At 50.8% G+C, this 22801-nt stretch overlaps 1 protein-coding gene across 1 annotated transcript; it reads left to right on the plus strand.

Moving 5' to 3' along the window:
* The first annotated feature begins 326 nt into the window (after window positions 1-326).
* Window positions 327-21802, plus strand: midn (midnolin). Its single transcript, XM_072661100.1, is given in 10 exon segments — window positions 327-413; window positions 1196-1410; window positions 2997-3036; window positions 3038-3085; window positions 3180-3209; window positions 3212-3244; window positions 10361-10843; window positions 10955-11075; window positions 11461-11775; window positions 18588-21802. Coding segments are annotated over 10 exon segments (1635 nt in total). The 3' UTR covers window positions 18851-21802.
* Window positions 21803-22801: the final 999 nt, after the last annotated feature.

Here is a 22801-nt window from a genome sequence, read left to right on the forward strand (position 1 = left end):
GGTGCTGTATGGGTGCAGTCTGGGTGCTGTATGGGTGCTGTATGGGTGCTGTATGGGTGCTGTATGGGTGCAGTCTGGGTGCTGTATGGGTGCTGTATGGGTGCTGTATGGGTGCTGTTTGGGTGCTGTATGGGTGCAGTCTGGGTGCTGTATGGGTGCTGTTTGGGTGCTGTTTGGGTGCTGTATGGGTGCAGTCTGGGTGCTGTATGGGTGCTGTTTGGGTGCTGTTTGGGTGCTGTATGGGTGCAGTCTGGGTGCTGTATGGTAGTGAGAGCAGCAGTGCAGAAGCAGTCGGGCTCCTTTTGTTATGGTACCAGTTTTGCATTATGAATGGTGTAGCAGTGGAGGGCGGAGCCTGCCTATGCCCAAACCGCTCATGCCCCGCCCACTCGGACGCGATTCGTCCTCTGAGGGTAAAAGACGCTCTTCAGAGAGAAGAGGGGGAAGGTGATGTGGGCGGAGTCTGTTCTCCACGTGGGTGCCCATGTCCCCTTACGATAGGTTTAAAGTAATGACGTCTGCGTCGGTGTCTGCTCTGATTGGTCGCCGGAGCAGGAGGGTGTGGGCGGAGTCGTAGCGCGGTGGCGGTGTGTTGTAAAGTGGGGGCGGGATTAAGGAGCTCATTCTGATGCTGTGTGAGCGGGGAGCCGCGCGCTGGAGGAGCTCGGGGGTCTGGCCGGGTGTGAAGCTTCTCTGTCCGGTGAACCGAAACCGACCCGCGCGGTAAAGGAGAGTCCGGGGCGCGCGATGAGCGGTTTGTTTTTGTGCACCGGGTGCGCGCGTTCGTCCTGTTTCTAGGCAGAAATAATCGACTGGATCGGCTGGGTTCGGGCGCGCGGAGCAGGAAAAGGCTCGGTTCTGTTGCTCCTCCTGATTCCTGGGAATATTTTTGGCTGTGGATCCCACTGGAGCGGCGGAGGGGAGCAGTGCCGGTGTGGTCAGAAAAGCACCGTGCCCGGTAGCCTATTCAAACGGACTGAGACTCTCTCTCTCTCTCTCTCTCTGTCTCTCTCTCTCTCGTCTCTCTCTCTCTCTCTCTCTCTCTCTCTCTCTCTCTCTCTCTCTCTCTGTCTCCTCTCTCTCTCTCTCTCTGTCTCTCTCTCTGTCTCTCTCTCTCTCTCTCTCTCTCTCTCTCTCTCTCTCTCTCTCTCTCGTCTCGCCTCCCCCACGTTACGCGCAGGCTACCGAATGGTAGCAGCAGCCGAGCGCACGGAGCTGCCCGAGCCGCGGAGCCCCGTCCTGCGAGGCCGTCCCGGGAGAGCCTCCCATCAGCCTGCACATCCAGTCCACCACGGGGACGCGCTTCGAGCTTTCCCTGCCGGCCGAGGAGACGGTGGAGGGGCTGAAGAGGAGGCTGTCCCAGAGGCTGAAGGTCCCCAAAGAGAGGCTCGCTCTGCTGCACAAAGAGACGTGAGTATCTCTCTCTCCCTGTCTCTCTCTCTCTCTCCCTGTCTCTCTCTCTCTCTCCCTGTCTCTCTCTCTCTCTCCCTGTCTCCTCCCTGTCCCTCTCTCTGTCTCTCTCTCTGTCTCTGTCTCTCTCTCTCCCTCTCTCTCTCTCCCTGTCTCTCTCCCTGTCTTCTCTCTCTGTCTCTCTCTCTGTCTCTCTCTCTCCCTGTCTCTCTGTCTCTCTCTCTGTATCTCTCTCTCTCTCTCTGTCTCTCTCTCTGTATCTCTCTCTCTCTCTCTGTAATCTCTCTCTCTCTCTCTGTCTCTCTCTCTGTATCTCTCTCTCTCTCTCTGTATCTCTCTCTCTCTCTCTGTCTCTCTCTCTGTCTCTCTGTCTCTGTCTCTCTCGCTCATGCTGTTTTAGGGGTAAACAGGTCAGGAAAGCTGGGTGGTGTGTTTATTACCGGGGTCATGTCCCATTATCATTGGTTGTGTGCATCTCATAGAACAAAGCACTGGTTCCCATTAAAACCAGTCTGTGTTGTCAGTCTTTCCTTTTCCTGTGGGCAGGGGGGAGCTGCGTAGGTCTCTGCACCTGATATCGCGGATTTCAGCTCGTATTTATCATCCGCCGTGCTCTGTCCCAACCTAGAATTAAGGCCTGATCCTACAATTGGTATACACATTGCACAGACCCCCTGATCCAGCTGCACCCACCCCCTCTCATGTAGACGAAGCATGGCTGGCTCAGCAGGACAATAAAGGTGCCCCTACAGAGCCTCTCAATGACGCGCTGGAATATTCCTCCTTAATGTTGAAAAGGGGGGCGATGTTAGTTTCGCTGAGCTCTTCAGCCGCCTAACAATAACACAAAGGTGGCAGAGAGAGAGAGAGAGAGAGAGAGAGAAGAGAGAGAGAGAGAGAGAGAGAGAGAGAGAGAGCCTCTTTGTCACTTGCAAATGACCCCTAACAGTTGCATTGTTTTTCATCTGAATCGGGCCAGTTTAACGACCTCTTCGAGTAATCACCACCAAATTACATCACGGGCTTCTTCTTGGTTTGGGTGCCTGCAGGCAAGGCACCCAGTCCCTTTGTTCAGTAGGAGGTGACATTTAGCCCTAGCACATGTCTGTATGAGCACATCAGCAGTTGGGGGTTGCCCTGCTTGCTGTACTGCCTAGTGGCAGCAGTAAAGGCTGTAGCCCTGCTGTGCAGATCAGACGCCTGTTAGAGGTTATTTTTGCTGTATTTTTGCACCACTTTAATCAAAAGTGCTATTTTGAGTAGCTGTGCTTCTGCAGTCAAGTTTCAGAACCATAAATAAAGACAACAGAAACTGTATCTGGCAGCAGACCGACTGCATTTGCATGGGAGAGTTGCAGATAAGCTGCCAGTCATACTTTGATAGCGCTATCTGTCAGCCAGTACAATGTTTACAGTATATCGTGTGCCTGTGCGATTATTTCATAAGACGTAAACTACATTCGGCCGTTTGGAGTCGGAGTCTCTGACTCGCTGCAGCTGAGGTGGAAAATGACTGGTTTTATTTTCATCTCATAAAGACCGCCGGCAGCTCCGAAAGCTTACTCCAGTTTCCGTCTTCTCCGCAGGCGCCTGAGTTCAGGGAAACTTCAGGACTTGGGCATTACCCGACGGGAGCAAGTTGACTCTCGTCCCGACGGTGGAAGCGGGCCTAATGGTAATGGTTCCGCTGACCTCACGCAGCAGACATTTTGACACCCATCCGAAAAGCACCTCCAGAGACACTGACTCTCCGTTCTCTTTCCTTCCAGTCTCAGACCTCGAGACCCGAGCAGTCGGTTGATTGCAGGCCTTGGAGAGTCTGACGGAAACGCAGGTAAGAGCTTGTTTATGTTCCTCAGTCGAGGCGTCTGACCGTGTGTGTGTGTGTGTGTGTGTGTGTGTGTGTGTGTGCCGAACTCATAGGTGTAAACCTCAACACACTTAGCATGCATATTTAAAGAAACACCCTCCAGTTTCCTGGCAACATCTCTGAGCTGAGACAAGCCAGGGCAGGCTCCACCTAGCACCCACTTCAGACCCCGGTCCTCTGTAAAGACAACCGTATGCTTCCAGAGTCGAGTTGCAGCAAAATGAAACCGGCGAGCTGATTCTCTGCCGTGTGTGTGTGTGTGTGTGTGTGTGTGTGTGTGTGTGTGTGTGTGTGTGTGTGTGTGTGTGTGTGTGTGTGTGAAGGGCTTGTTCGCTGCGCTGTGGTTTAGTGTCAGATAGACAGCGTTTGGGCTCGAGGATGGCGTGATGGAGGCAGACTGTGTTGTAAATACAGTCAGATTAGGGAAATGATGGCATTGCTCATTGTCTGCGTTTCTCACTCACTCTGCAGCAGCTAGGCTGTATTAACCCTGAAGATCCTTGCTCTGTGTGTGTGTGTGTGTGTGTGTGTGTGTGTGTGTGTGTGTGTGTGTGTGTGTGTGTGTGGCGAGAGAGGTAGAGAAAAGAGCTTATAATGATGACAGAGCAGTCAGGTTGTGTGTGTTTGAGCGAGAGGAGGGTGTGTGTGTGTGTGTGTGTGCGCGCTGGGGGGTTGGCAGAGGAGTGCACCATTCTTCTCATGCAGCACGCCTTCTCCCAGCAGCTGCAGCGTCGGCTCTTTCCTAAAGAAAAGCTTTTCATTCGGCCCTGAATGCAGCCCTGCTCCGGCCCGTGGCTCCTTCCAGCACTCCACTGGACGAGCGGCTTCCTGAGCCCCGTAATATGTTGGTTCTGGTACTTTTCTTCAGAGGAAGGACAATCCATCATCGGTCCCTCCATTACTTTGCTTTGCGCGTGCGCTCGCGTGTGTGTGTCAGAGAGGGAGGGAGGGAGGGGAGGGAGCGGGTCGGGTTATGTACGTAGAAACTCGCTCATAGAGTTACAGCCCATAAGGCCGCCTTACAGCAGCGTCAGAATTCCAGGAGCGTGGAGCCGCAGAGCACTGATAGCATCCCGAGAACGACCTGTCTTGGACTTCCGTGTAATGAGACGGACGGAGTTTGATGGAAAAGGAAGAGCGGCGATTATTGGAATAGTGTTTTCCCTAGTTACTCTAGCTCTGTAATTTGAGGCTGCTGTGGTTTTACATGTCTCTCACCTCCCCCCCCTCATTAAATACAGGCGAATTCGAACCCAGGCCTGCCGTACTGCATTTCAAGGCTTCAAACTCGCCTCGTTCGTCCTCACCCTGAGCTGTGTCGCATTAATATGACCTCACAGCCTATAGCCATCAGCAGATAAATAGGTATTTCTCAGGAGAGATCCGACAACAAGCACAGAACACCTCTGACATGATTATCACAGATCCCTCCGGTACAAATAATGACCAGTGTCATATTCTCCCCAAGCTGGAGACTTCCCTAATTGGCAGTGTCTGCTGCTACCCTCCTCTGAAGGCAGGAACATCACTCTTTCTGTCCTCTGGGAATAACCATGCCAGTTTGTCTCTCATAGCTGCTACATCCTCCTGGATGCTCTGTTGTTCTTAGTGATGTGTTCCTGCCATAACTCCCCACCTCCACCGGCACCACCCACCGTCCCTCCTCAGAGTTCTCCTTCCTCAGTGAGCGAGGGCTTGCTGTCGTGTCTGGAAACGGACAGATGCAAAATAGTGGGATCAAACGATATAGGGCGAGTCACCCCCCCCCCCCCCCCCCCCCCAAATAATTCCCACCCTCTCCACCCTCCTAGGCTTAGGCTAAGAGGGGCCTGCGGGGGAGGGGAGAGGACGGGAGGGACGGATATTGTCAGCGAAGCTCCGGCTGAGAACTGCCCTTTCCGACGCCCCCCCCGCTTGGGTTCTCATGGAGTGTATATGAGATTACCAGGAAAGTCGGCTGTGACTCAGAGCGCTGTATATTGGCAGGAGATAAAAATAGGTAGGAGGACACAAAAGGTTCCAGTGACGCGACCCACTGGTCAACACTGACGTGTAAAGGGCCTGAAGTGAAGCAGAAGTCACTAGAAAGGAGATCGTCTCGCTAATCAGAGCATTTGTGCTGCTGGCTGTGTGGTCAGCTGTTGGCCAGTTGGATGTGCTTGGTTTCATGAGGTGTCTTTGCAGATAAGACCACAGAACCAGGGTTCACCTCCCAGGGCTTCTCTCTCACAAAGCCTGTTACTAACTGAAGGAACAACCTTTATAACACTATACCGCTCCATCCCAAACACCTTTAAATAGAACATTCTGTAATTATCACTAAAATCTGTCTGTTATGCAGCTGTGCCTCACTGGATGTCTCTTATAGCACTTAGTCCTTCACCCATCTGAGCCAATTGAGTCTGAGTCAGGAGGTGTTGAGCTTTCACAGTTCATATTTCTGATCCCTCAGAAAGCAAACCATCCGAGGGGGGGGAGGGAGGACCCAGCAGGAGTTGAGAGCAAAGTCTAAGTGGATTGCTTCTTTGTAGCCCTCAGAACACCTCAAAGCGATTTGATTGCTGGGTTCAGATCGGATAGAGGAAAGAGGAGGGAATGACCGATGCTTTAGCAGGCATGCCACTCTGGATTTGGTAATCAGTCAGCTGATCAGATCTCCCAGCCCCATCCCAGACCGACCCAAATCTCTCTCGGTTAGACCTCAGAAGTCAGTAGTGTCCCTTCAGTGAGATCTTTGGGGCTGGTGTAGAGCACGTTATCAAAGCCTTCTCGTGGATGTAAAGGATTAATTAGTTTTGAAATTTCTGCTCTGACCCATCCTCTGGCCCGATGACCAGGATATCAGGCTTTGGGTTTCTCTTCTATAAGGGCTCGTTCTCTTATTTGACCCCTGCCGCCACTCCGCCAGGAAGAGGAGTCATTGGACTGCGGACTGATGGCGCCATTCTGTTGTTCCAGGCTCTGGCCCCCTGGCCTACTGTGTGCAGCAAGAAGAAAAGGCTGCAAATGAGTTCCTTGAACCGCAGGGACCCCAATACATACGCGCTGTCAGCCTCGGAGTTTGGGGGGGTGGGATGTAAGGAGCCAGAGGCGTACTCTCACTGAATATTTCATCACAATCCAGCAGCATCTCCACTCAGCTGCCACCCCCACCCCGTCTCCCGCAGCCCAGCATCTCTCTCTCCCCCAGCCTGCTTCCCCATCTCCCTTTCTCTCGCCCTCACTCGCTCTCCACTGCATAACAACCGCAGCCCACTGCAGAACGAAATGCCACCATAACCAACCTAAACAGACAGGGGCTGTCGAGGTAAAGCATGGTCCCAACAGTCGCCCGTTCACATGTGCACTGCTTCTCTAGGAACCGCAGTGCTCTCTCTATCTCTATCTCTCTCTATCTCTATCTCTCTCTCTCTATCTCTCTATCTCTCTCTCTATCTCTATCTCTCTCTCTCTCTCTATCCCTCTCTCTCTATCTCTCTCTCTGTCTCTCTCTATCCCTCTCTCTATCCCTCTCTCTATCTCTCTCTATCTCTCTCTATCTCTCTCTCTCTATCTCTCTCTCTCTCTCTCTCTATCTCTATCTCTCTATCTCTATCTCTCTCTATCTCTCTCTCTATCTCTATCTCTCTCTCTCTCTATCCCTCTCTCTCTATCTCTCTCTCTGTCTCTCTCTATCCCTCTCTCTATCTCTCTCTATCTCTCTCTATCTCTCTCTCTCTATCTCTCTCTCTATCTCTCTCTCTCTGTCTCTCTCTCTCTATCTCTATCTATCCCTCTCTCTCTCTCTGTCTCTCTCTCTCTCTCTCTCTCTCTCTATATATATATTATATATATATATATATATATCTATCCCTCTCTCTCTCTCTCTCTCCCTCTCTCTCTATCTCTATCTATCTCTATCTATCCCTCTCTCTCTATCTCTATCTATCCCTCTCTCTCTCTCTATCCATATCTATCCCTCTCTCTCTCTATCTATCCCCTCTCTCTCTCTCTCTCTCTCCTCTCTCTCTCTCTCTCTATCTATCTATCCCTCTCTCTCTCTATCTCTATCTATCTCTCTCTCTCTATCTCTCTCTATCCCTCTCTCTCTCTCTCTCTATCCCTCTCTCTCTCTCTCTCTATCCCTATCTCTCTCTCTCTATCCCTATATCTCTCTCTCTCTATCCATATCTCTCTATCTCTCTCTCTCTCTCTCTATCTCTCTCTCTATCTCTCTCTCTCTATCCCTCTATCTCTCTCTCTCTATATATATATATATATATCTCTATCTATCCCTCTCTCTCTCTCTCTCTCTCTCTCTCTCTCTCTCTCTCTCTCTCTCTCTCTCTATCTCTATCTATCCCTCTCTCTCTCTCTCTCTCTCTCTCTCTCTCTCTCTCTCTCTATCCCTATCTCTCTCTCTCTCTCTCTCTCTCTCTCTCTCTATATCTCTCTCTCTAGCTCTCCCTCTCTCTATCCCTATATCTCTCTCTCTCTCTCTATTTTCTCTATCTCTATCTCTCTCTCTCTATCTCTCCCTCTCTCTATCCCTATCTATCTCTATCTCTCCCTCTCTCTATCTCTCTCTCTATCTCTCTGTCTACCTATCTCTCTCTATCCCTGTCTATCTCTCTCTCTATTTCTCTATCTATCTCTCTCTCCCTCTCTCTCTCTCTCTCTCTCTCTCTCTCTCTCTCTCTCTCTCTCTCTCTATTTCTCTCTATCTCTATCTCTCCCTCTATCTCTCTCTCTGTCTACCTATCTCTCTCTTACCCTGTCTATCTCTCTCTCTCTCTCTGTCTCTCTCTCTGTCTCTCCTCTCTCTCTCTCTCTCTCTCTCTCGTTACACTGGCCTGATTTTTATTTATTTATTTGGCCCTTTGGGAGACTGCGAGGAGGAGGGGGTGGAAGATGCAGGTTGGGGCGGTGTTTGAAGGTCAGTTGAGTTCAAAGACGTTTTCATGCCGTGGTTTGAGAACTCGACCTGTCATCTCTGGCACGAGTGCTGAAGTCAGTGGCCTTTAGAACAAAGGGACACATTTGAACGTGGCGTGTCGGTCTCTTTGGAGCGCCTCGACCCGTTTCAGATGCCGTAGACTCTGCAGACCAACAGGGGCTATACGACGCCCGCCTCGCTAAATCCTGATTTTGGCATTTCCAGCTACAGGTCACGTGTGTTTTCTCGTCATTTGTAGAGAAAGGAAGAATGCTGAGGTCTGGTAGCTGACTAAGACCATTCTTCGAGAGCTGCTGCATGATCTCCACGCTGGCTTCCTGATGCATTTCAGTGGGCTCTGTTTGTCCTGCTGTACATGTGGAAACACTCTGGCGCTCTGTTGTCCCTGGCTGTAATATTATAGAAGACGGGAAAGGAAACTCGTTGCCCTGCAGTGGTCATTTGTTGTTTTTTTTTATATAAGAAGTGTGCGGTGGGCGACGTATCGACAGTCTGACTCTGACTCAAGCGGCGGACTGCTGTGGGGAATGTCCTCTGCCGCCTGCAGACTGCAGATTGTCCTCGCCTCTCAGGGCCACTTTTACTGGTTGGTTGAGGTTAGCGCACTCTCTCATTATGCTGGGTAGCGTCTGGGCCTTGCGAATGAGTCAGTGTGACTCTTTGGCTCGGGGGGACTGATCTGCGAGGCTAATGCAGGGTCTGCTGTGCCCACTCGTCGACTCACAGTCCCGAAGCGTAGCGCTCCTCGGGGCTTCGCGCCAGAGCCACACGTCCTGCCGCTTCGCCTCTCACCTCCAAGTTTGTTCATGCAGCTTTGCAGGGGCTTCTCTCCAGCATCTGAGCTGTGTAGGTTGATGCAAATCAGTATCACTACTTACATGACAGCTGTCAATCAGTGCAGGGATCCTCACTGCCCACCATGTGGGGTGACTCATTGGTGACCTTTGCAGTAGAGTTTCCATAGACCCCTAATGTGACCTACACGTTCACACTCAACAGTGTCTTCATCTCAAAATATGTGGATGAAGTGTGATGCTGCTGAAGAAGATGATGATGATATGAAGATGCAAAGAGGGCCTCTCTGGTTAATGCTGTTGTGCTAAGGTCACTCTGCAGCTGAGAGTGAATTGTTGATGGAAAAACAGATCAGCATAAGAGACGATGGAGGGGGAGACCCCATCGCAGCGGAAGGTTAACAGCACGTCTCTTGGTTAAGGTGGCTTTTCTCTTGGTGTAGTTCAGGTAAATCAGGGTGCTCAGTCCTGGCCCTGACATTTCCACCCTGGACAGGTCACTTCTGCACCCTCATGTAAATGTAGCTCCGTTAGTTCGATCTTCTGCAGAATTCTCTTTGCTCTGATAGCTTTTACTCATCAGGTGGAATTCTCACTGTTCCTCAGTTTAGGAGCTCGTCTTCTCTCAGAAGCAGAGAAATAGTTTTTGCTGTATTACTGTATTGGGTTATGTACTGTTGTATGCTGCCTGAGAAGGTCAGAAATTATGTGTGAGAAATAGATCTGGATCTGAATAGTTGAGGGAGATTCTTTTAGCATGGCTGTTCCTTTAAGGTGTCTGTCCTCCTACCAAACCAGTAAGTGGCAGCTGTTACAAAGGAAGCCTGGGGGCTTGAGATGGGACAAGAGGGAAGTTGTTATGAGTATGCTGAGGGAGCCAAGTCAAGACAAGCCCTGTGTGCTTCTCTTCCTGATTTGTAGGGGTCAGAGCCCCCATGCTTGGCTCTGCTTCCCATTCGGGGCACTCCTAAAATGGGCAAGCCTTCCAGATCCGTCCTAACCCCTCGAACAATCGTCTATTATGTGGCGGCGAGGCGAGTGGGTCTGCATCCTGTTTCTATGGTGGATTTTTCAGGCCTGAGGCCAGACAGAAGTTAGCCCTTTGTGGGTGTACTGAATGGTAGAGTTCAGGGCTGGGGGAGTGTTTGTGTGTGTTTGTGTGTGTGTGTTTGTGTGTGTGTGTTTGTGTGTGTGTGTGTGTGTGTGTGTGTGTGTGTGTGTGTGTGTGCGCTCCTGAAAGCCGTTCATAATTCCGCGCTCAGTCAGTGATTGTGATGAATTTGTTGATTTGGAGTTCCATGCTTCGGGGAGATTCCTAAAACCTCCCTTTCCCTCTCTTCCTGCTCTTAGGTCAGCGACTTCCTGTCTGGCCGCTCTCCTCTGACCCTGGCCCTGCGAGTAGGAGATCACATGATGTTTGTCCAGCTGCAGTTGGCAGCGCAGCACTCGGGCAGCCAGCAGTTGCAGCACCGACACCTCATCTCACGCGGGGGCTCAGAGGGCACGACGGGACACTCGGCGGGGGCCATGGGTTCGGCCACTCGAGTCTCGCACAGCCCCCACCCGCACCCGCACCCACACCCGCACCCACACCCACATCAACACACTCACCCACACCATCCACACACAACACTCCCACCCAGCCCTGCAGCCTTTAGCCCCTCCTCTCCCAGCCACTCCATGCCACTCATGTACCCCAACTCGACCTCCAGACACTGCAGTACCCCACCCTGCCCCTCGCCTCTCCCGGATGGCCTCCTTTGCACCCAGCAGTCCTCGTCAGCCGGCCCAAGCTCCCCCAGCAGCTCGAGCCCCGCTGCCCCCTGTCCAGAGGTAAGGCTCAATCCTTTCGGTTCAAATCCCAAAAGATTATTATGGATCATGGGATTAAATAGACTGGGAGTTTGGGACCGTTTTTTCACCATCTGCCCCTGTCCTCCACAGACAAACTGTGCTGCTAAGACTGCCAGCAACTGCAACGCTCCCTCACGCTCCCGCAAACCAGGTGCTATCATCGAAAGCTTTGTCAACCACGCTCCAGGAGTTTTCTCTGGAACGTTTTCAGGTATTCCGAACTGCTGACACTCTGCTCCCCTATTCCATCTTTGTGTTGACTTCCCCTTCACCCTCTGGAATTTTGGATGTGTGTCATACATACGTGTATGTGCTCGCTCGCTGATTTACACACTAGGCAGCTAACCTGACTTGACTAAACCTGATAACAGGAGAAACACGCTCTCATAGACGACAGTGGTCATACGAGACAATAGCTGGATATGGTGTCTGAATGGTTGCAGCTCTGTAGGGATGTAAAGAAATGCATCTTGGGAAACGACTCTCTCTCCTTCACATCCACCTGGGGATTTGAACTGTGGGTAGTGCCGCTGTTTAGGAATCAGAACTCCGAGCAGAGGTTGACCTCTGGTGTATGTTCACTTTCTCTCCTTCAGGCACTTTGCATCCAAACTGTCAGGACAGTAGCGGGCGCCCCCGGCGGGACATCAGCACCATCCTGCAGATCCTGAACGACCTCCTGAGCGCTACTCGCCACTATCAGGGTATGCCTGCATCTCTCACGCAGCTCCGCTACCAGACCCAGTGCGGGAGCTCGGGATCCCCAGCACCCTCACCCCCGCCGTCCTCTCCATCCACGTCCGAACTTGCTGGCCTCTCCTCCAAAGCTACCTCCGTGCCATCAGCGACCCAGCCCTCCCTCCACCCGCTGGTCCAATGCCAGAGCCAGGTCCGAATGTGCAAGCCTCATGGTGAGTAACCATTTGTTTCCCTTTAATAAAATAAGCTTCTTTTTTTTGGTGTTGATGAGGGGACGGGGATTCCAGTGTTCTGAACAGAGGTTCTATGCTTATTACTCAGTTATTAATCTTAAGGATAGGTCGTTTCTGTACTGCTGTAAAATAAAGTAGTAAGCAGTGTGAGGGTGGGAAGTGTGGCTCTACAAGCAGGCCTCTGGGCAAAGGGTAAAGGCATTGTTTGAAGAGATGGTGTAAGGCTGGCGTTTGTGCTGGTGTAGGAGGTAAAGGAGAAGTTAGGAAGTAGAGTGAGGTGAAATGATGGCACTATCTTGGGATTCCAGTGCCTTCCTTGGCAGACTTGTTCTGTCAAGCTTCAGTGGCTGCGATCTGGCAGCAGCAGCAGGTCTGGCTTTGTCTCTGTGCTGACGGTGTCGGCTTTCCTCTAGGAGAGAATGAATGGGAAGGGGGAGGAGGGTGAGCTTAGATAGTCAGCTAAGATCTTTCACGGGCGTGTGGCAGGTACCCTGCTTTGTCTCCAGGAGCTGAATTGCCTTTCTCCTGGTGTATGAAGGGAAAAGAACACAGCTGCTGCAGAGCTTTCCAATAATGGCAGAATGATCTCCATCTCTGTACTGCTGAAAGCTCGGCCAGTTTCATCAACACTGTGCGAATGTGAACTGTGGGAGAATACCACTGATTATCTGAGCAGAACAGGTGATTTTCCACCAGTTTTTTTGTATTTTATGGGTGGGGGGTTGGGGGTGGGGGGGTTCACTCTTTTGTGATAATGCATAGTTGATCTGTGTGCTTTGTGCACTCACCCCCTGCTTGAATTATCAGCCTTTCTTTGTTTCACTCCCACATTTCCAGTCAATGGGCCATCCTACTGTTTCCACTCTGGCTGGCCAGCACTCAGGCCCCGTCTGTAAAAGCCATCCAGGCACCACGAGCCAGGCCTCCTCAATGACGCCTTGTTTTCCTTTCGGTCTTTAAATAGAGAGATTTATACAAGAAACATGAGCCCGAGGAGAATGCTCATTGTGTTTGCAGTTCTGCAGGAGAGGAAAAAAACCCTACAGAGAGTCCATTCATAAAAAAGGTGTTTATATCAGGCGACGGGCCGCTGATCAATTGGTGCTTCCTTTCGGGAGGCAGGGGGAGCGTAGTTCAGGAGAGAGCCGGCCTGTTTGTTGGTTGTCTGTTTTTTTGGGAACGTAGGGAGCAGGTGACCAAACAGCCAGCTGAAGCTGTCTTAGCACCTGGTGACCTGATCGCTTTATGACCGTTTTAGTTTTCACAGAAATTTGCTTCTGTTTGCCTACAGGAATAGCCCTGGAGACACGCATCTCTGTTCCCCGGCTTCTGGGTAAGCCCAGCTCCTGGAAATGTCACATACTTGCCCTGTCTCCATGAGGCCGCCACTCTTCTTCTAGTCCTAGCGTGCATAAGTGCATGTGAATGAAGAAAGTAACTGATCACCCCCAGCCCCCTCCGGCCTCATTTCGATCAGGCGTTTGGTTTTGACTGCCTCTGGCCTGTGTGAGTGAGGGGTCTAGGGAGGAGGACTGGATTATGAGCCACAGGAGGGGGAAAGGTCGCCTGCGGAGAGGGGTTTGGTGATTTGGAGTAAAGTCCTGTGCTCAGTGGGGTCTCTGCACTCCCTGCCCAGTGCGGGACTGCCCCTTTATTTGACCAGTGTGAGTAAATAGCGCCGCAGAGCCGCAGCCTGCTTTACTGCAGTGCCACAGAGATAGATGGACGGACAGAGGGAGGGAGGAGGGAGGAGGGAGGAGGGAGGGAAAGGGCAAAAGAAGTGAAATAAAGAAAGATTGAAAGGCGTGTGGACAGAACGAGGTCCGGAGGGCTGAAAGATTAGCCAGAGCCTTTAGTCCCGGTGTTTGTTAGCCCCGGAGCTCAACAGTAGGACTAAAGGGGGAGCGAATGAAGTCTGAAACAGGGTTAGTGGAGGGGAGGGGGCAGGAATGCCCTCCTCCCTCTCCTCCCCTCACTATCTGTCAGGTCAGGTTAGTTTAGTTTGGGCTCGGGAGGAGACGGCCTGGGTGGAGTAGAGTTTCGAGAGAGTGAGAGCTAGAGGGGGACTGGGGTGGGGACTGCTCAAATTCCTCAAGTCACTCCTTTAATCCACCCAAAAGCTAACACTCCCAGCTCCTGTGTACTTTCTGCAGAACGTGAAATGTCAAAACCTTGGGCTCTCTTTGTCTTCGGTGGCCCCTCGTTTAAACAGGGCCGTGGCTCTCTCTCCCAAAGCCCCTGCTCCGGCTTGCCACTTTTGCAACTCTCTTTGTGCTGGAGTGCCCCAGGCCTCTCTCCCTGTCGCTATGGAGCTTTGACCTGCCCATGCCTGGCCACGGTTCAATAATTCATTCCCTGGTGCAGCTATGACATCGGCGGGTGTGTAAGAAGCCCCCCATTCCCCCGGGCCGCCTGTTGGCTGCTGCAAGGCCGTAACTGAACCTGCCTCCCTTCCTGTCGGGCTGGGCTCTATAGAACCCCCTATCTGATGCCCTTTATTGCTCCCAGTATGCAAATAACAGTTATTTGAGACGCAGGCTCCCTGTGGGGTCATTGATGGCATCGCATCCAAGAGGGGCTGGAGGCTGGGCTGGTAAAGGCTCCCCTGGTTTAAGGCTCCAGATGGCTGAGCACAATGCCTGTCCTGTGCCGTGCCGTGCAGCGACTCTGAGCCTGCCTTAACCCAACCCCTCCCTCTCCGCTTCCGACGAGGTGGAGCTGGCTTCTTCTGCAGCTGGATCCCAGCACAGTAGCAGGCTCGAGTTTGAGGGCACAGCTGGGCACGGCCATTAACGTGAGGAAAAGTCTACTGGACATTTCTTCTGTTCGGGCCTCGCTCATGTTTGCTGGTCGAGGTGTGATATCTGTATCAGATCAATAGGTTCTCTGGTTGGCTTTGCCTGGTGTTGTGGTGATCTCCTCTGCTGCTGTGAAATCTCCCTTTGATGAGAGCACTAGCATCCAGACTCGGAAAGATCACAGGACTTTTCTGGAAAACAAACAAACAAGTCAAAGACAACCGTTAATTACGCTGATCTTTAATGGATCAATGGAGGGGGAGATCACAGGAGCTGCTCAGCTGTTGTAGCGTGGGCCGCTTGACTGGGCTGAGCTCGCTGCTTACCCTCAAGTATTCCGGGACCGACCCAATGCCTGCAGCTAGGCCAACTGCTTTATTGATTGAAAGTCTCTCTCTCTGTCTCTCTCTCTCTCTCTCTCTCGCTCGCTCGCTCACTTTGACCCACCCAACCAGCCTCACGCCCCCCTTCTCTTTTCCTCCCTCACGTGGCGATCGGCACGAGGCCCGGGTCTAAATGCTCCTCTCGTAATGCAGCGATCGATACATTCTCATGCATCAGCCTCTCTGCGCAGATGCAGGGGCAGGCCGGAGGAGTCCGTCCCCTTTCTGAAACGCTGTTCTGCTGCGAGCGACAGCTTTTGAGAGGCTGCTGCTGCCTCCAGATTCCAGAGGGATTTCCAGTGTAATCTTTTTCCAGCCTCTTGTTCTGCAGGCAGGCTTGTTCTCATTTGCTGTTTTTCATGTCCCTCTGAGGCCCCCGTCGCGGCGCTGTTCTGGGGGAGGAACGTGGGTGGTTGGGGGTTGAAGAGGAAAGCCAGGTGTATATGTCATGTGCAGACTTAACAGCTGAACGGCTCCTCCTCCCCCGCCTGCACGTGGCTCTGGGCCCCACGTTCCAGGTCTGCATTAGTGCTTAGCGTTCAGCGCTCTGGGCTCAGGGTGTCTCGTTGCGTGTGACTGACTGAGGACACTGCAGCATGCGGCTCGCGTGGAGACAATGCGGCGTTGGCGTAGGGACTTAGCTGGGGCGGAGGAGGCTAGCGAGGGGAGGATGGGAAGGTTGCAGAGAGGAAGAGGAGGAGAAGGGGGGGGCGCTCTCTTCTCTCTCTGCTTTACACCATCCACCCCCCACCCCCGCCGGTGACCCGCTTTTGTGTTCGCTCATGATTTGCTGCTGGCAAAAATCACTCTGTTCCTGTCCTGTGTGTGTGTGTGTGTGTGTGTGTGTGTGTCAGCCTTGGCAAAAAGGGAGGAGTTTTAAAAGCATGCGAGGCAGTGAAGGGAAAGCAGAGCATTTTTACTCTTCGCTTTTGTTCCGAGTGTATCCCCGCTTCCCCTCAGCCCAGCCCCCACACTCACTGCCTGGCCTCTCGCGCCCTCTCTCTCTCCCTCCCTCCCTCTCTCTCTCTGCAGGAAGGCTGCAGGCTAGGCCAGCCTGTCCACAGATAATAGTCCCTGCTAACATAAACCGAGGCTGTAGTCCTCCCCTCCCTTCGGGGCAGATTGTTCAGCAGGCTGACTAATGATGTTATCCAGATTTTCGCAGGTTAAGTCCCATCTTCATTTGTCCCTGAAGTGAAGAACCGTACGCTCCTGCTGGTCTCTGCGGGTACTAGATTCAGGCCGACAGACGATCGCAGCGCTTTATTTAAATGCTTTGATTGAGCCAAAAGCTCCCATACATACACTCGGATGGACGGTCTACTATCAAGACTGTCGACGATCATATCGTGAAGCTAGAGAAGGGTCCGCCAGGAGCGTTTAGGAAAGGTATCCCTGTGTCCAGCAGCCATGTGTGAGACTGGACAGAGTCCAGGCCTGTCGATTCAGTATTAGAAGGAAAAGCACACAGTCCTACTCCAGAGAAACGCCTGGTCTGGTAGGAAGGGTCTCCCTGAGCCTCTTTGAGCTATTGTGATGGCGGTACAATACCTCTGCGGAGGCATGCCGTGCTCCGTGCTCCTAATGAGCTTCTCTGGCTTTTTTTTTTATTTTTGTCCCTTGGAGCTCATGGGTTTGCATGCAAAGTGTGTGTGCATTCTTCCCCTCCTCTCGCTCCCTGCAGTTATCACGGCGAGGCACGGCTGACAGGCTTGAGGGTGACTGCCCTACATTTGCGCCTGCAGCAAGCAGCGCTGGGACTGCTGGAGAGGACACGTGAAGGAGAGAGCTGGAGCTGGATTCACAGCCGGGGAGAAAAACAGCAGCAAATGAAGCTCAGAGGCTTTATTTTCTCTGGGTTAGAAAAAGGGGGAAGTTGGTGGCAGCTCATGCGAGCGGTATGGAGGGTGGAGGGGGGGCTAGCGGAGCAGAACAAAGACACACTGCTCTGCAGTACGGGCTGTAACCTACGCTCACACTCCTTGCTCTTATATACGTATATAAAGACACACGGTGGGAGTGCTCCTGCTGGACCCCCGTCCGCTGTTCTGTTTACCCTCATGCCACTTCTGGCGAGCGATGTGAAAATGCAGTGGTGCCTTTGTTTGTGTTTGTGTTTGTGTGTTTGTGTGTGTGTTTGTGTTTGTGTGTGTGTTTGTGTTTGTGTGTGTGTTTGTGTGTGTGTTTGTGTGTGTGTGTGTGTGTGTGTGTGTGTGTGTGTGTGTGTGAGCGGTAGTGCTGGCGGTAGTCGAGGCGGCGCGCCGAAGTCATTTTCAGCCATTTTTCCATGGAAGAGCTGCACCCCCGCCCCATGAAAAAGCTAATTAAGTACAAAGGGAAATTGAACCCACACAATCTCCCGTTTTCAGGAGGGGAAGGTGATTGATTTGGGTCCTGCCACACATATCTGATCCCCACCCCCTAGAATCCATCTCACTGGGGTAGAATGCCACAACACCCCTACACTTCACCCCTCTTCCTCTCAGGGCTGTGGAGGGGGTGGTCTGAGCTGTGGGGGTCTCTTTACTCAGGGAGGGGGGTGATTACTCGTTCAATAAGCTTAGGCCAGGAAAAGGGTGGTGGTGGGGTGGGGTGGGGGGGATGGAGGAGAAGCCTGGCTTGCTTCGCTTACAATTTCCATTCGCTTGCATTTTCTATTGAAAGCCAATAGCCGTGTCCTCGCCTGGAGATGGATTGCCGCACTACAGCTAAGGTTTAATCAATAGGTCTTTTTAATTTGCCATCGATCCATGTTAAAAGCTACTGGTGTGTGTGTGTGTGTGTGTGTGTGTGTGTGTGTGTGTGTGTGTGTGTGTGTGTGTGGCAGACTGCATCCAATGAAGGATTGTCCGTGCTTCAGATTATTGACATTCTAGCCTTTTATTTCATTATTTAATTGTGGGATAGATCCTAATGGAGCTGGCTAATAGATTGTGGTTGCTTTTCCCCTCCATCCTTCTGAATATATTTATAAATGAAATTAAGGCAGGGCAGAGGAGGGGTACAGAGGAGTAACCCCGCAGGGTTTTCTTTTTCTGAGGCACGTTAACAGCTGAGACTGTGTGTCGAGCCTCAGCAGGGGTGGAAAATGATAAGCAACAGAAGCTCTGTACCTGTGAAACCTCCGCTCCGCTCTGTTGTGGCACTCGAGCACATGAGTGTGTTTTTGAGGCGAGAGCTGAAGGTGTTCCCTGGAAGTCTCAAGGTCAGATCCAGCAGGACGTTCTGAGCAAACCGCTCAGCGATAAGGTTGACCGAAAGGACGCTCGGACACGCACAAACACTTCGAGCACGTAGTGTGTGTGTGTGTGTGTGTGCGCATGTGTGCTGAAGTAACGCCCATGGAGCACTTGGTCCCCGCGCTTGGTCTCCTTTTCTAACAGCCTTTACCTGGCTGATAAGCTCTATAAGAACACAGCAGTGATTCCTGGTGGTTACTGAATACCAGCTCAGTGAGGCCTTCTGGAGCTCTGATGTGTTCGTTAGACCAGTGAAGTTTTCTGGAACTAGGAACTACTGGAATCTGTAGTGCTCACTGTGCTCCATCCATTTGTCCCCCCCTTTGTGACCCAGACTGGCACTAATTCTGTCTCCTCCCTGTCCTCTGCAGGTGACCGGCTGCGGCAGACGGAGAACCGGGCCACGCGCTGCAAGGTGGAGCGTCTTCAGCTGCTCATGCAGCAAAAGCGTCTGCGCAGAAAGGCTCGGAGGGACTCTCGCGCCCCCTACCCCTGGCTCCTTAACCGCAAGGCTGGCCGCAGCAACAGCAACAGCAGCATGTCCAGCGAGGGCTCCCTGGACCTGGACTTTGATGACTCTGTGTGGAAGCCGGACGTCAAGGCCGACATGAAGTCAGAGTTCATCATGGCCTGAGGCGGTGCGGAGGACGCGGAGGATGAGCGTCCTCAGCTAAGAAGGAGTGTTGTGTACAGGAAGGGGAACTGTGTGAAACTTCAGGCTGGTGACAACTGAGAAACATTCAAAGGCTCGTACGCTTCTCTCCACCACAGACGCGTTTCACAACGGAAGTTAAACTGACTTTTTATGGTAACGTCCCCGTCAGCCTGTTCTTATGGAAACGGACCGATTCTGGGTTGATGATGTGCTGGACGTGACTGGACTGATGACCACAGAGGATGCAAATGCACACTGTCACGAGACAAAAACTCAAGAACAGAGCAAAGCAGACTGTAACGGTGTCGGTGTTCCCTTTTCTTTTCCTTTTTCTTTTAATCTTCCCGAGGAGAGCATGGCGCGAGCGCAGCCAGTCCAGAGTCCAGAACACTTCACTGGACTTGCTGCTGGTTCTGTTTTTTTTTTTTCCCCCACTGGGGCATTTAAGACCATTTAGGAGCCATGAAGCAGATCTGAAACGTGCGGGGGGGGGGAGGGGGGGTCTTCTTTGTTTATGCTTTTTATTAATATTAATCAATGTACTATTTTTTTGGAAAAGAAAAAAGTATGTAGCATTACCCACATAGCATTCAGGTTTTTAATCTTATGGGCGAGGAGGTTTTATTTGCACATATCTTTGATTTTTCAGTGGATGGTCAAAAGTAAGAAATGGTACAATGCATGTTCCAACAACACAAAGGGTTCTAGATGCAGCTCGGTGTCGTAACAGAGGTTTAAAGTTGGATTCATTCTCAAAATAAAAAAACAGAAAAAACACCAAAAACAAAATATAATGACAAGATCTGTAAAGTCAGCTTATATATAAATATATATAAATATATATACATATATATTTTACCTTTTTAACATGATAGTTACTGGATATGGCTTTGGGTGGAGCCGCAGGGTCGGTCGTGTAAGTGGTTTAGCTCCACTCGGTTTTCTTCGGTTTGTCCTCATATCTTTGAACAGGTACATTTTAGCGTAGGCTTGAAAAAGGTTCGTCACGACCGCCGCTCGTTCCAGCGAGGCTTAAAATCACTGATTTAGACCGAGACTCCAAACTTTGGAGTTTCCCATCCTTCCAGGCGACAGCTACCCTCTCCTGTCAGGGGTGTTCTTAAACCGCAGGGTGTTCTTAAATTGCCCTTATTTAGGCCCTCAGTCGTCCCTGAGATCAAGCAGGAGAACAATAGGCCTAACCTGCTCGATACTGAGCTTCACTGGTAGATGCACTAACCTCCAATTAGGCCTTCCACAGACCCGACAGTCCTGCTGCTGAATGGGACTTTACTTTGCATGTGTGGGTTAGACTCGTTATTGTAGATGGACAAAAAAACAGGACACGAGAAACTGGTGCTTAAGAGGAAAAAAATGCATGAATTTCTGATACAGATCAGCTGCTCCGCTGACAGGGGTCCTAATCATGATGATGATGATGATGATGCATATCAGTGAACCAAAACACAGACTTTTAACAGTATTCATGGATCATTCCTGGACTGTGATAAGCTGAGAGCAACCGAACTGAATTTTGTACTCCAGCAAAAAGGGGGTCCACAGAGCCCCCTCTCCAAACGGCCCGCCCCAGAACCAGCGTCCGCCCCGTGACTTGAAACTACTTTCAAAGATTTCGAAAAAACCCAGAAAGAACGAAGACGTGAGAAGATCACGATTGCACTCGCTGAGTTTGCAATGAGATTATTGCCTGAAGGGGAACCTAGTCTTTACTTTTAATTACATTTTTTTTCAAGTGGCCTTAACTTTCACAATGAGACACTTGGGGAACGGGGGACTAGATAGGGACGTTCTATTTTAGTGTTGTTTTTGTGTTTTTTGCCAAAACATCATTTCTCAGATTATTTCTGAAAGGTGGAGGCTCTAATATGTCAAGGCTTCTGTGCCTTAAAATTGCCCTTCAGTGACCAAGAAAAAAAAGAATCCGTTTAGCAGAACCCGGTTCTTCAGCAGAGCTATGATATGGGCTCTGCTACAGTAACAATATTATTATTATTATTATTATTTTATTTCTTTTTTTGTAAATGACTAAATTAATTTCTTCCATTCTTTGTTGTAAGATCAAATCCTTTAAACCCTGATCTGTCCTTCCACCAAGAAGCTGAAAAGCAACAAATTGAAATGTTAAATTGACTGAATTTAGAGAACTAGTGAGGAAGGTTCCACTGTAGTGCTACAGCTAAAAAAAAAGTGCCCTGACTCTGAACGGAGACGTCCTGTAAGGACAGGTTACTACATGCACTTCCTCCTCCTCCCTCCTCCTTCGATAAAAGATTTCAGAGGACTACCCCCTTCCATCCCCATCCACACCCTGACCCCCCCCCCCCCAAAAAAAAAACAACATTTTTTTTAATTTCCATATATGTATGAACTATACTCTGTGTGTGCCTCACCTGTATGTGAAATGAGAAAAACAAGAAAAAGAAAAAAAATGTACGAGTTTTGGAGTGGGACATTTTATGGGGTGGGTAGGGTGGAGCAGGGGTGGAGCAGGGGTGGAGCAGGGGTGGAGCAGGGGTGGCGTTTACAATACAGTTTGTTGAAGTTCACATCATTTAAGTTGCCTGTTCTTTCTTGTAGCCAACAATTAAAGATAATAACGAGTCAAAAATACAATGTTCTAGCTATAGACCGGTGTAGCACATGTGTGCCTGTATTAATTTATAAAAAACCAAAATGGTAACTGTGAATTATGTATTTCTTTGTGCATTTTTAAAAGTGGGGGAAGGAGAAGGGCATGACTGTGCCCTGTTTTTGTTTTTGTGGAATATAATGGAAATAATCAAGTAAAAAAAACAAACAAAAAAAAAAACAAAAGAAAATATCTAAATATATTTTTTTCTTAAGCAATACATTTCAGTGTGACTTGTGATAGGACATTTTCTTTTTTAGGTAATAAATTGAAAGAAAACATTTTCATTGTCGGTGTCATTAATTATTCTAATTACCTTCTCTTGAGATTAGGCTCCAGAATATCTCCAAGTATCCAGAGCTCACCTTCTGCTTCTTCAGATACAAGGAGAACCTAATGTAGAACATCTAAAGATGTGTGTAACCTCCATAGAAAAGCACTGACCAATAGAACAGGACACTCTGCAGCAGCCATGATCACATGACCCTGCGGTCACCGGGCCAGGCGTGGGCTCGAGAGGTGGAGGGGTGGAGCAGTTGGAACCTGACCTCACTGCAAGGGCTGAATGCAATGAAATCCCTGTCACAGCTATGTTCCAAAATCTAGAGATATAAAAGGCCCATTTATTCTCTTTCAGAGTTTCAGTCACTTTTGGACATTTTCTAGTCCCAGGGTTAAGGATGAAGTCTGGTCCTGGACTGCCCGTGTCTTTCAGAGAGGAGTAGTGATGCTGATAAACTGTACCGCTGCTCTCCGAACTGAATCCTGATCCTGTCCAGGATCCGGTCCAGACTAGGCTTAATCCACACCGGTCTGCATCCGAGACATGCAGCACACGATGCCGCCTGGGTCCACCAACACCAGCTCTTCTCCAGCTCCTCGTCCTCAATTCCATTTGCTCCCTCTGAACCGAGCCCTTCAGAATGTGTGATCAGAGGGAGTGAGCGGGACGCCGCGCTCGCACACCGCCCTGCGCCTTCCCGGCACGGCGGCACGGCTGCACAGCTGTATGGAGATGATGAAAGCAGACGTGGTGGCTGCTGGCTCCGCAGCGGGGGGGCCTGATCAGAGCCAGGCTCCGGGGGGGGGTAGGTGGCTGGGGGGTTTTGGTTTGTGATGCTCATGGAGAGTCCAATGCTCTCCCCCATCTGTCAGCCGGCTCGCTCTCCCACTGCAGGAGGAAACATAAGACGAGCTGACAGATCGGGATAAGCCGGGTTGGAGCTCAGGCTGGTGCTGCCAAGCCCAGGGCTCTGAAGTGTCTGAAACATGTCTAGAAC

The sequence above is a fragment of the Salminus brasiliensis genome, chromosome 17 (assembly GCF_030463535.1).
Source record: "Salminus brasiliensis chromosome 17, fSalBra1.hap2, whole genome shotgun sequence".
In the NCBI taxonomy this organism is placed as follows: domain Eukaryota; kingdom Metazoa; phylum Chordata; class Actinopteri; order Characiformes; family Bryconidae; genus Salminus; species Salminus brasiliensis.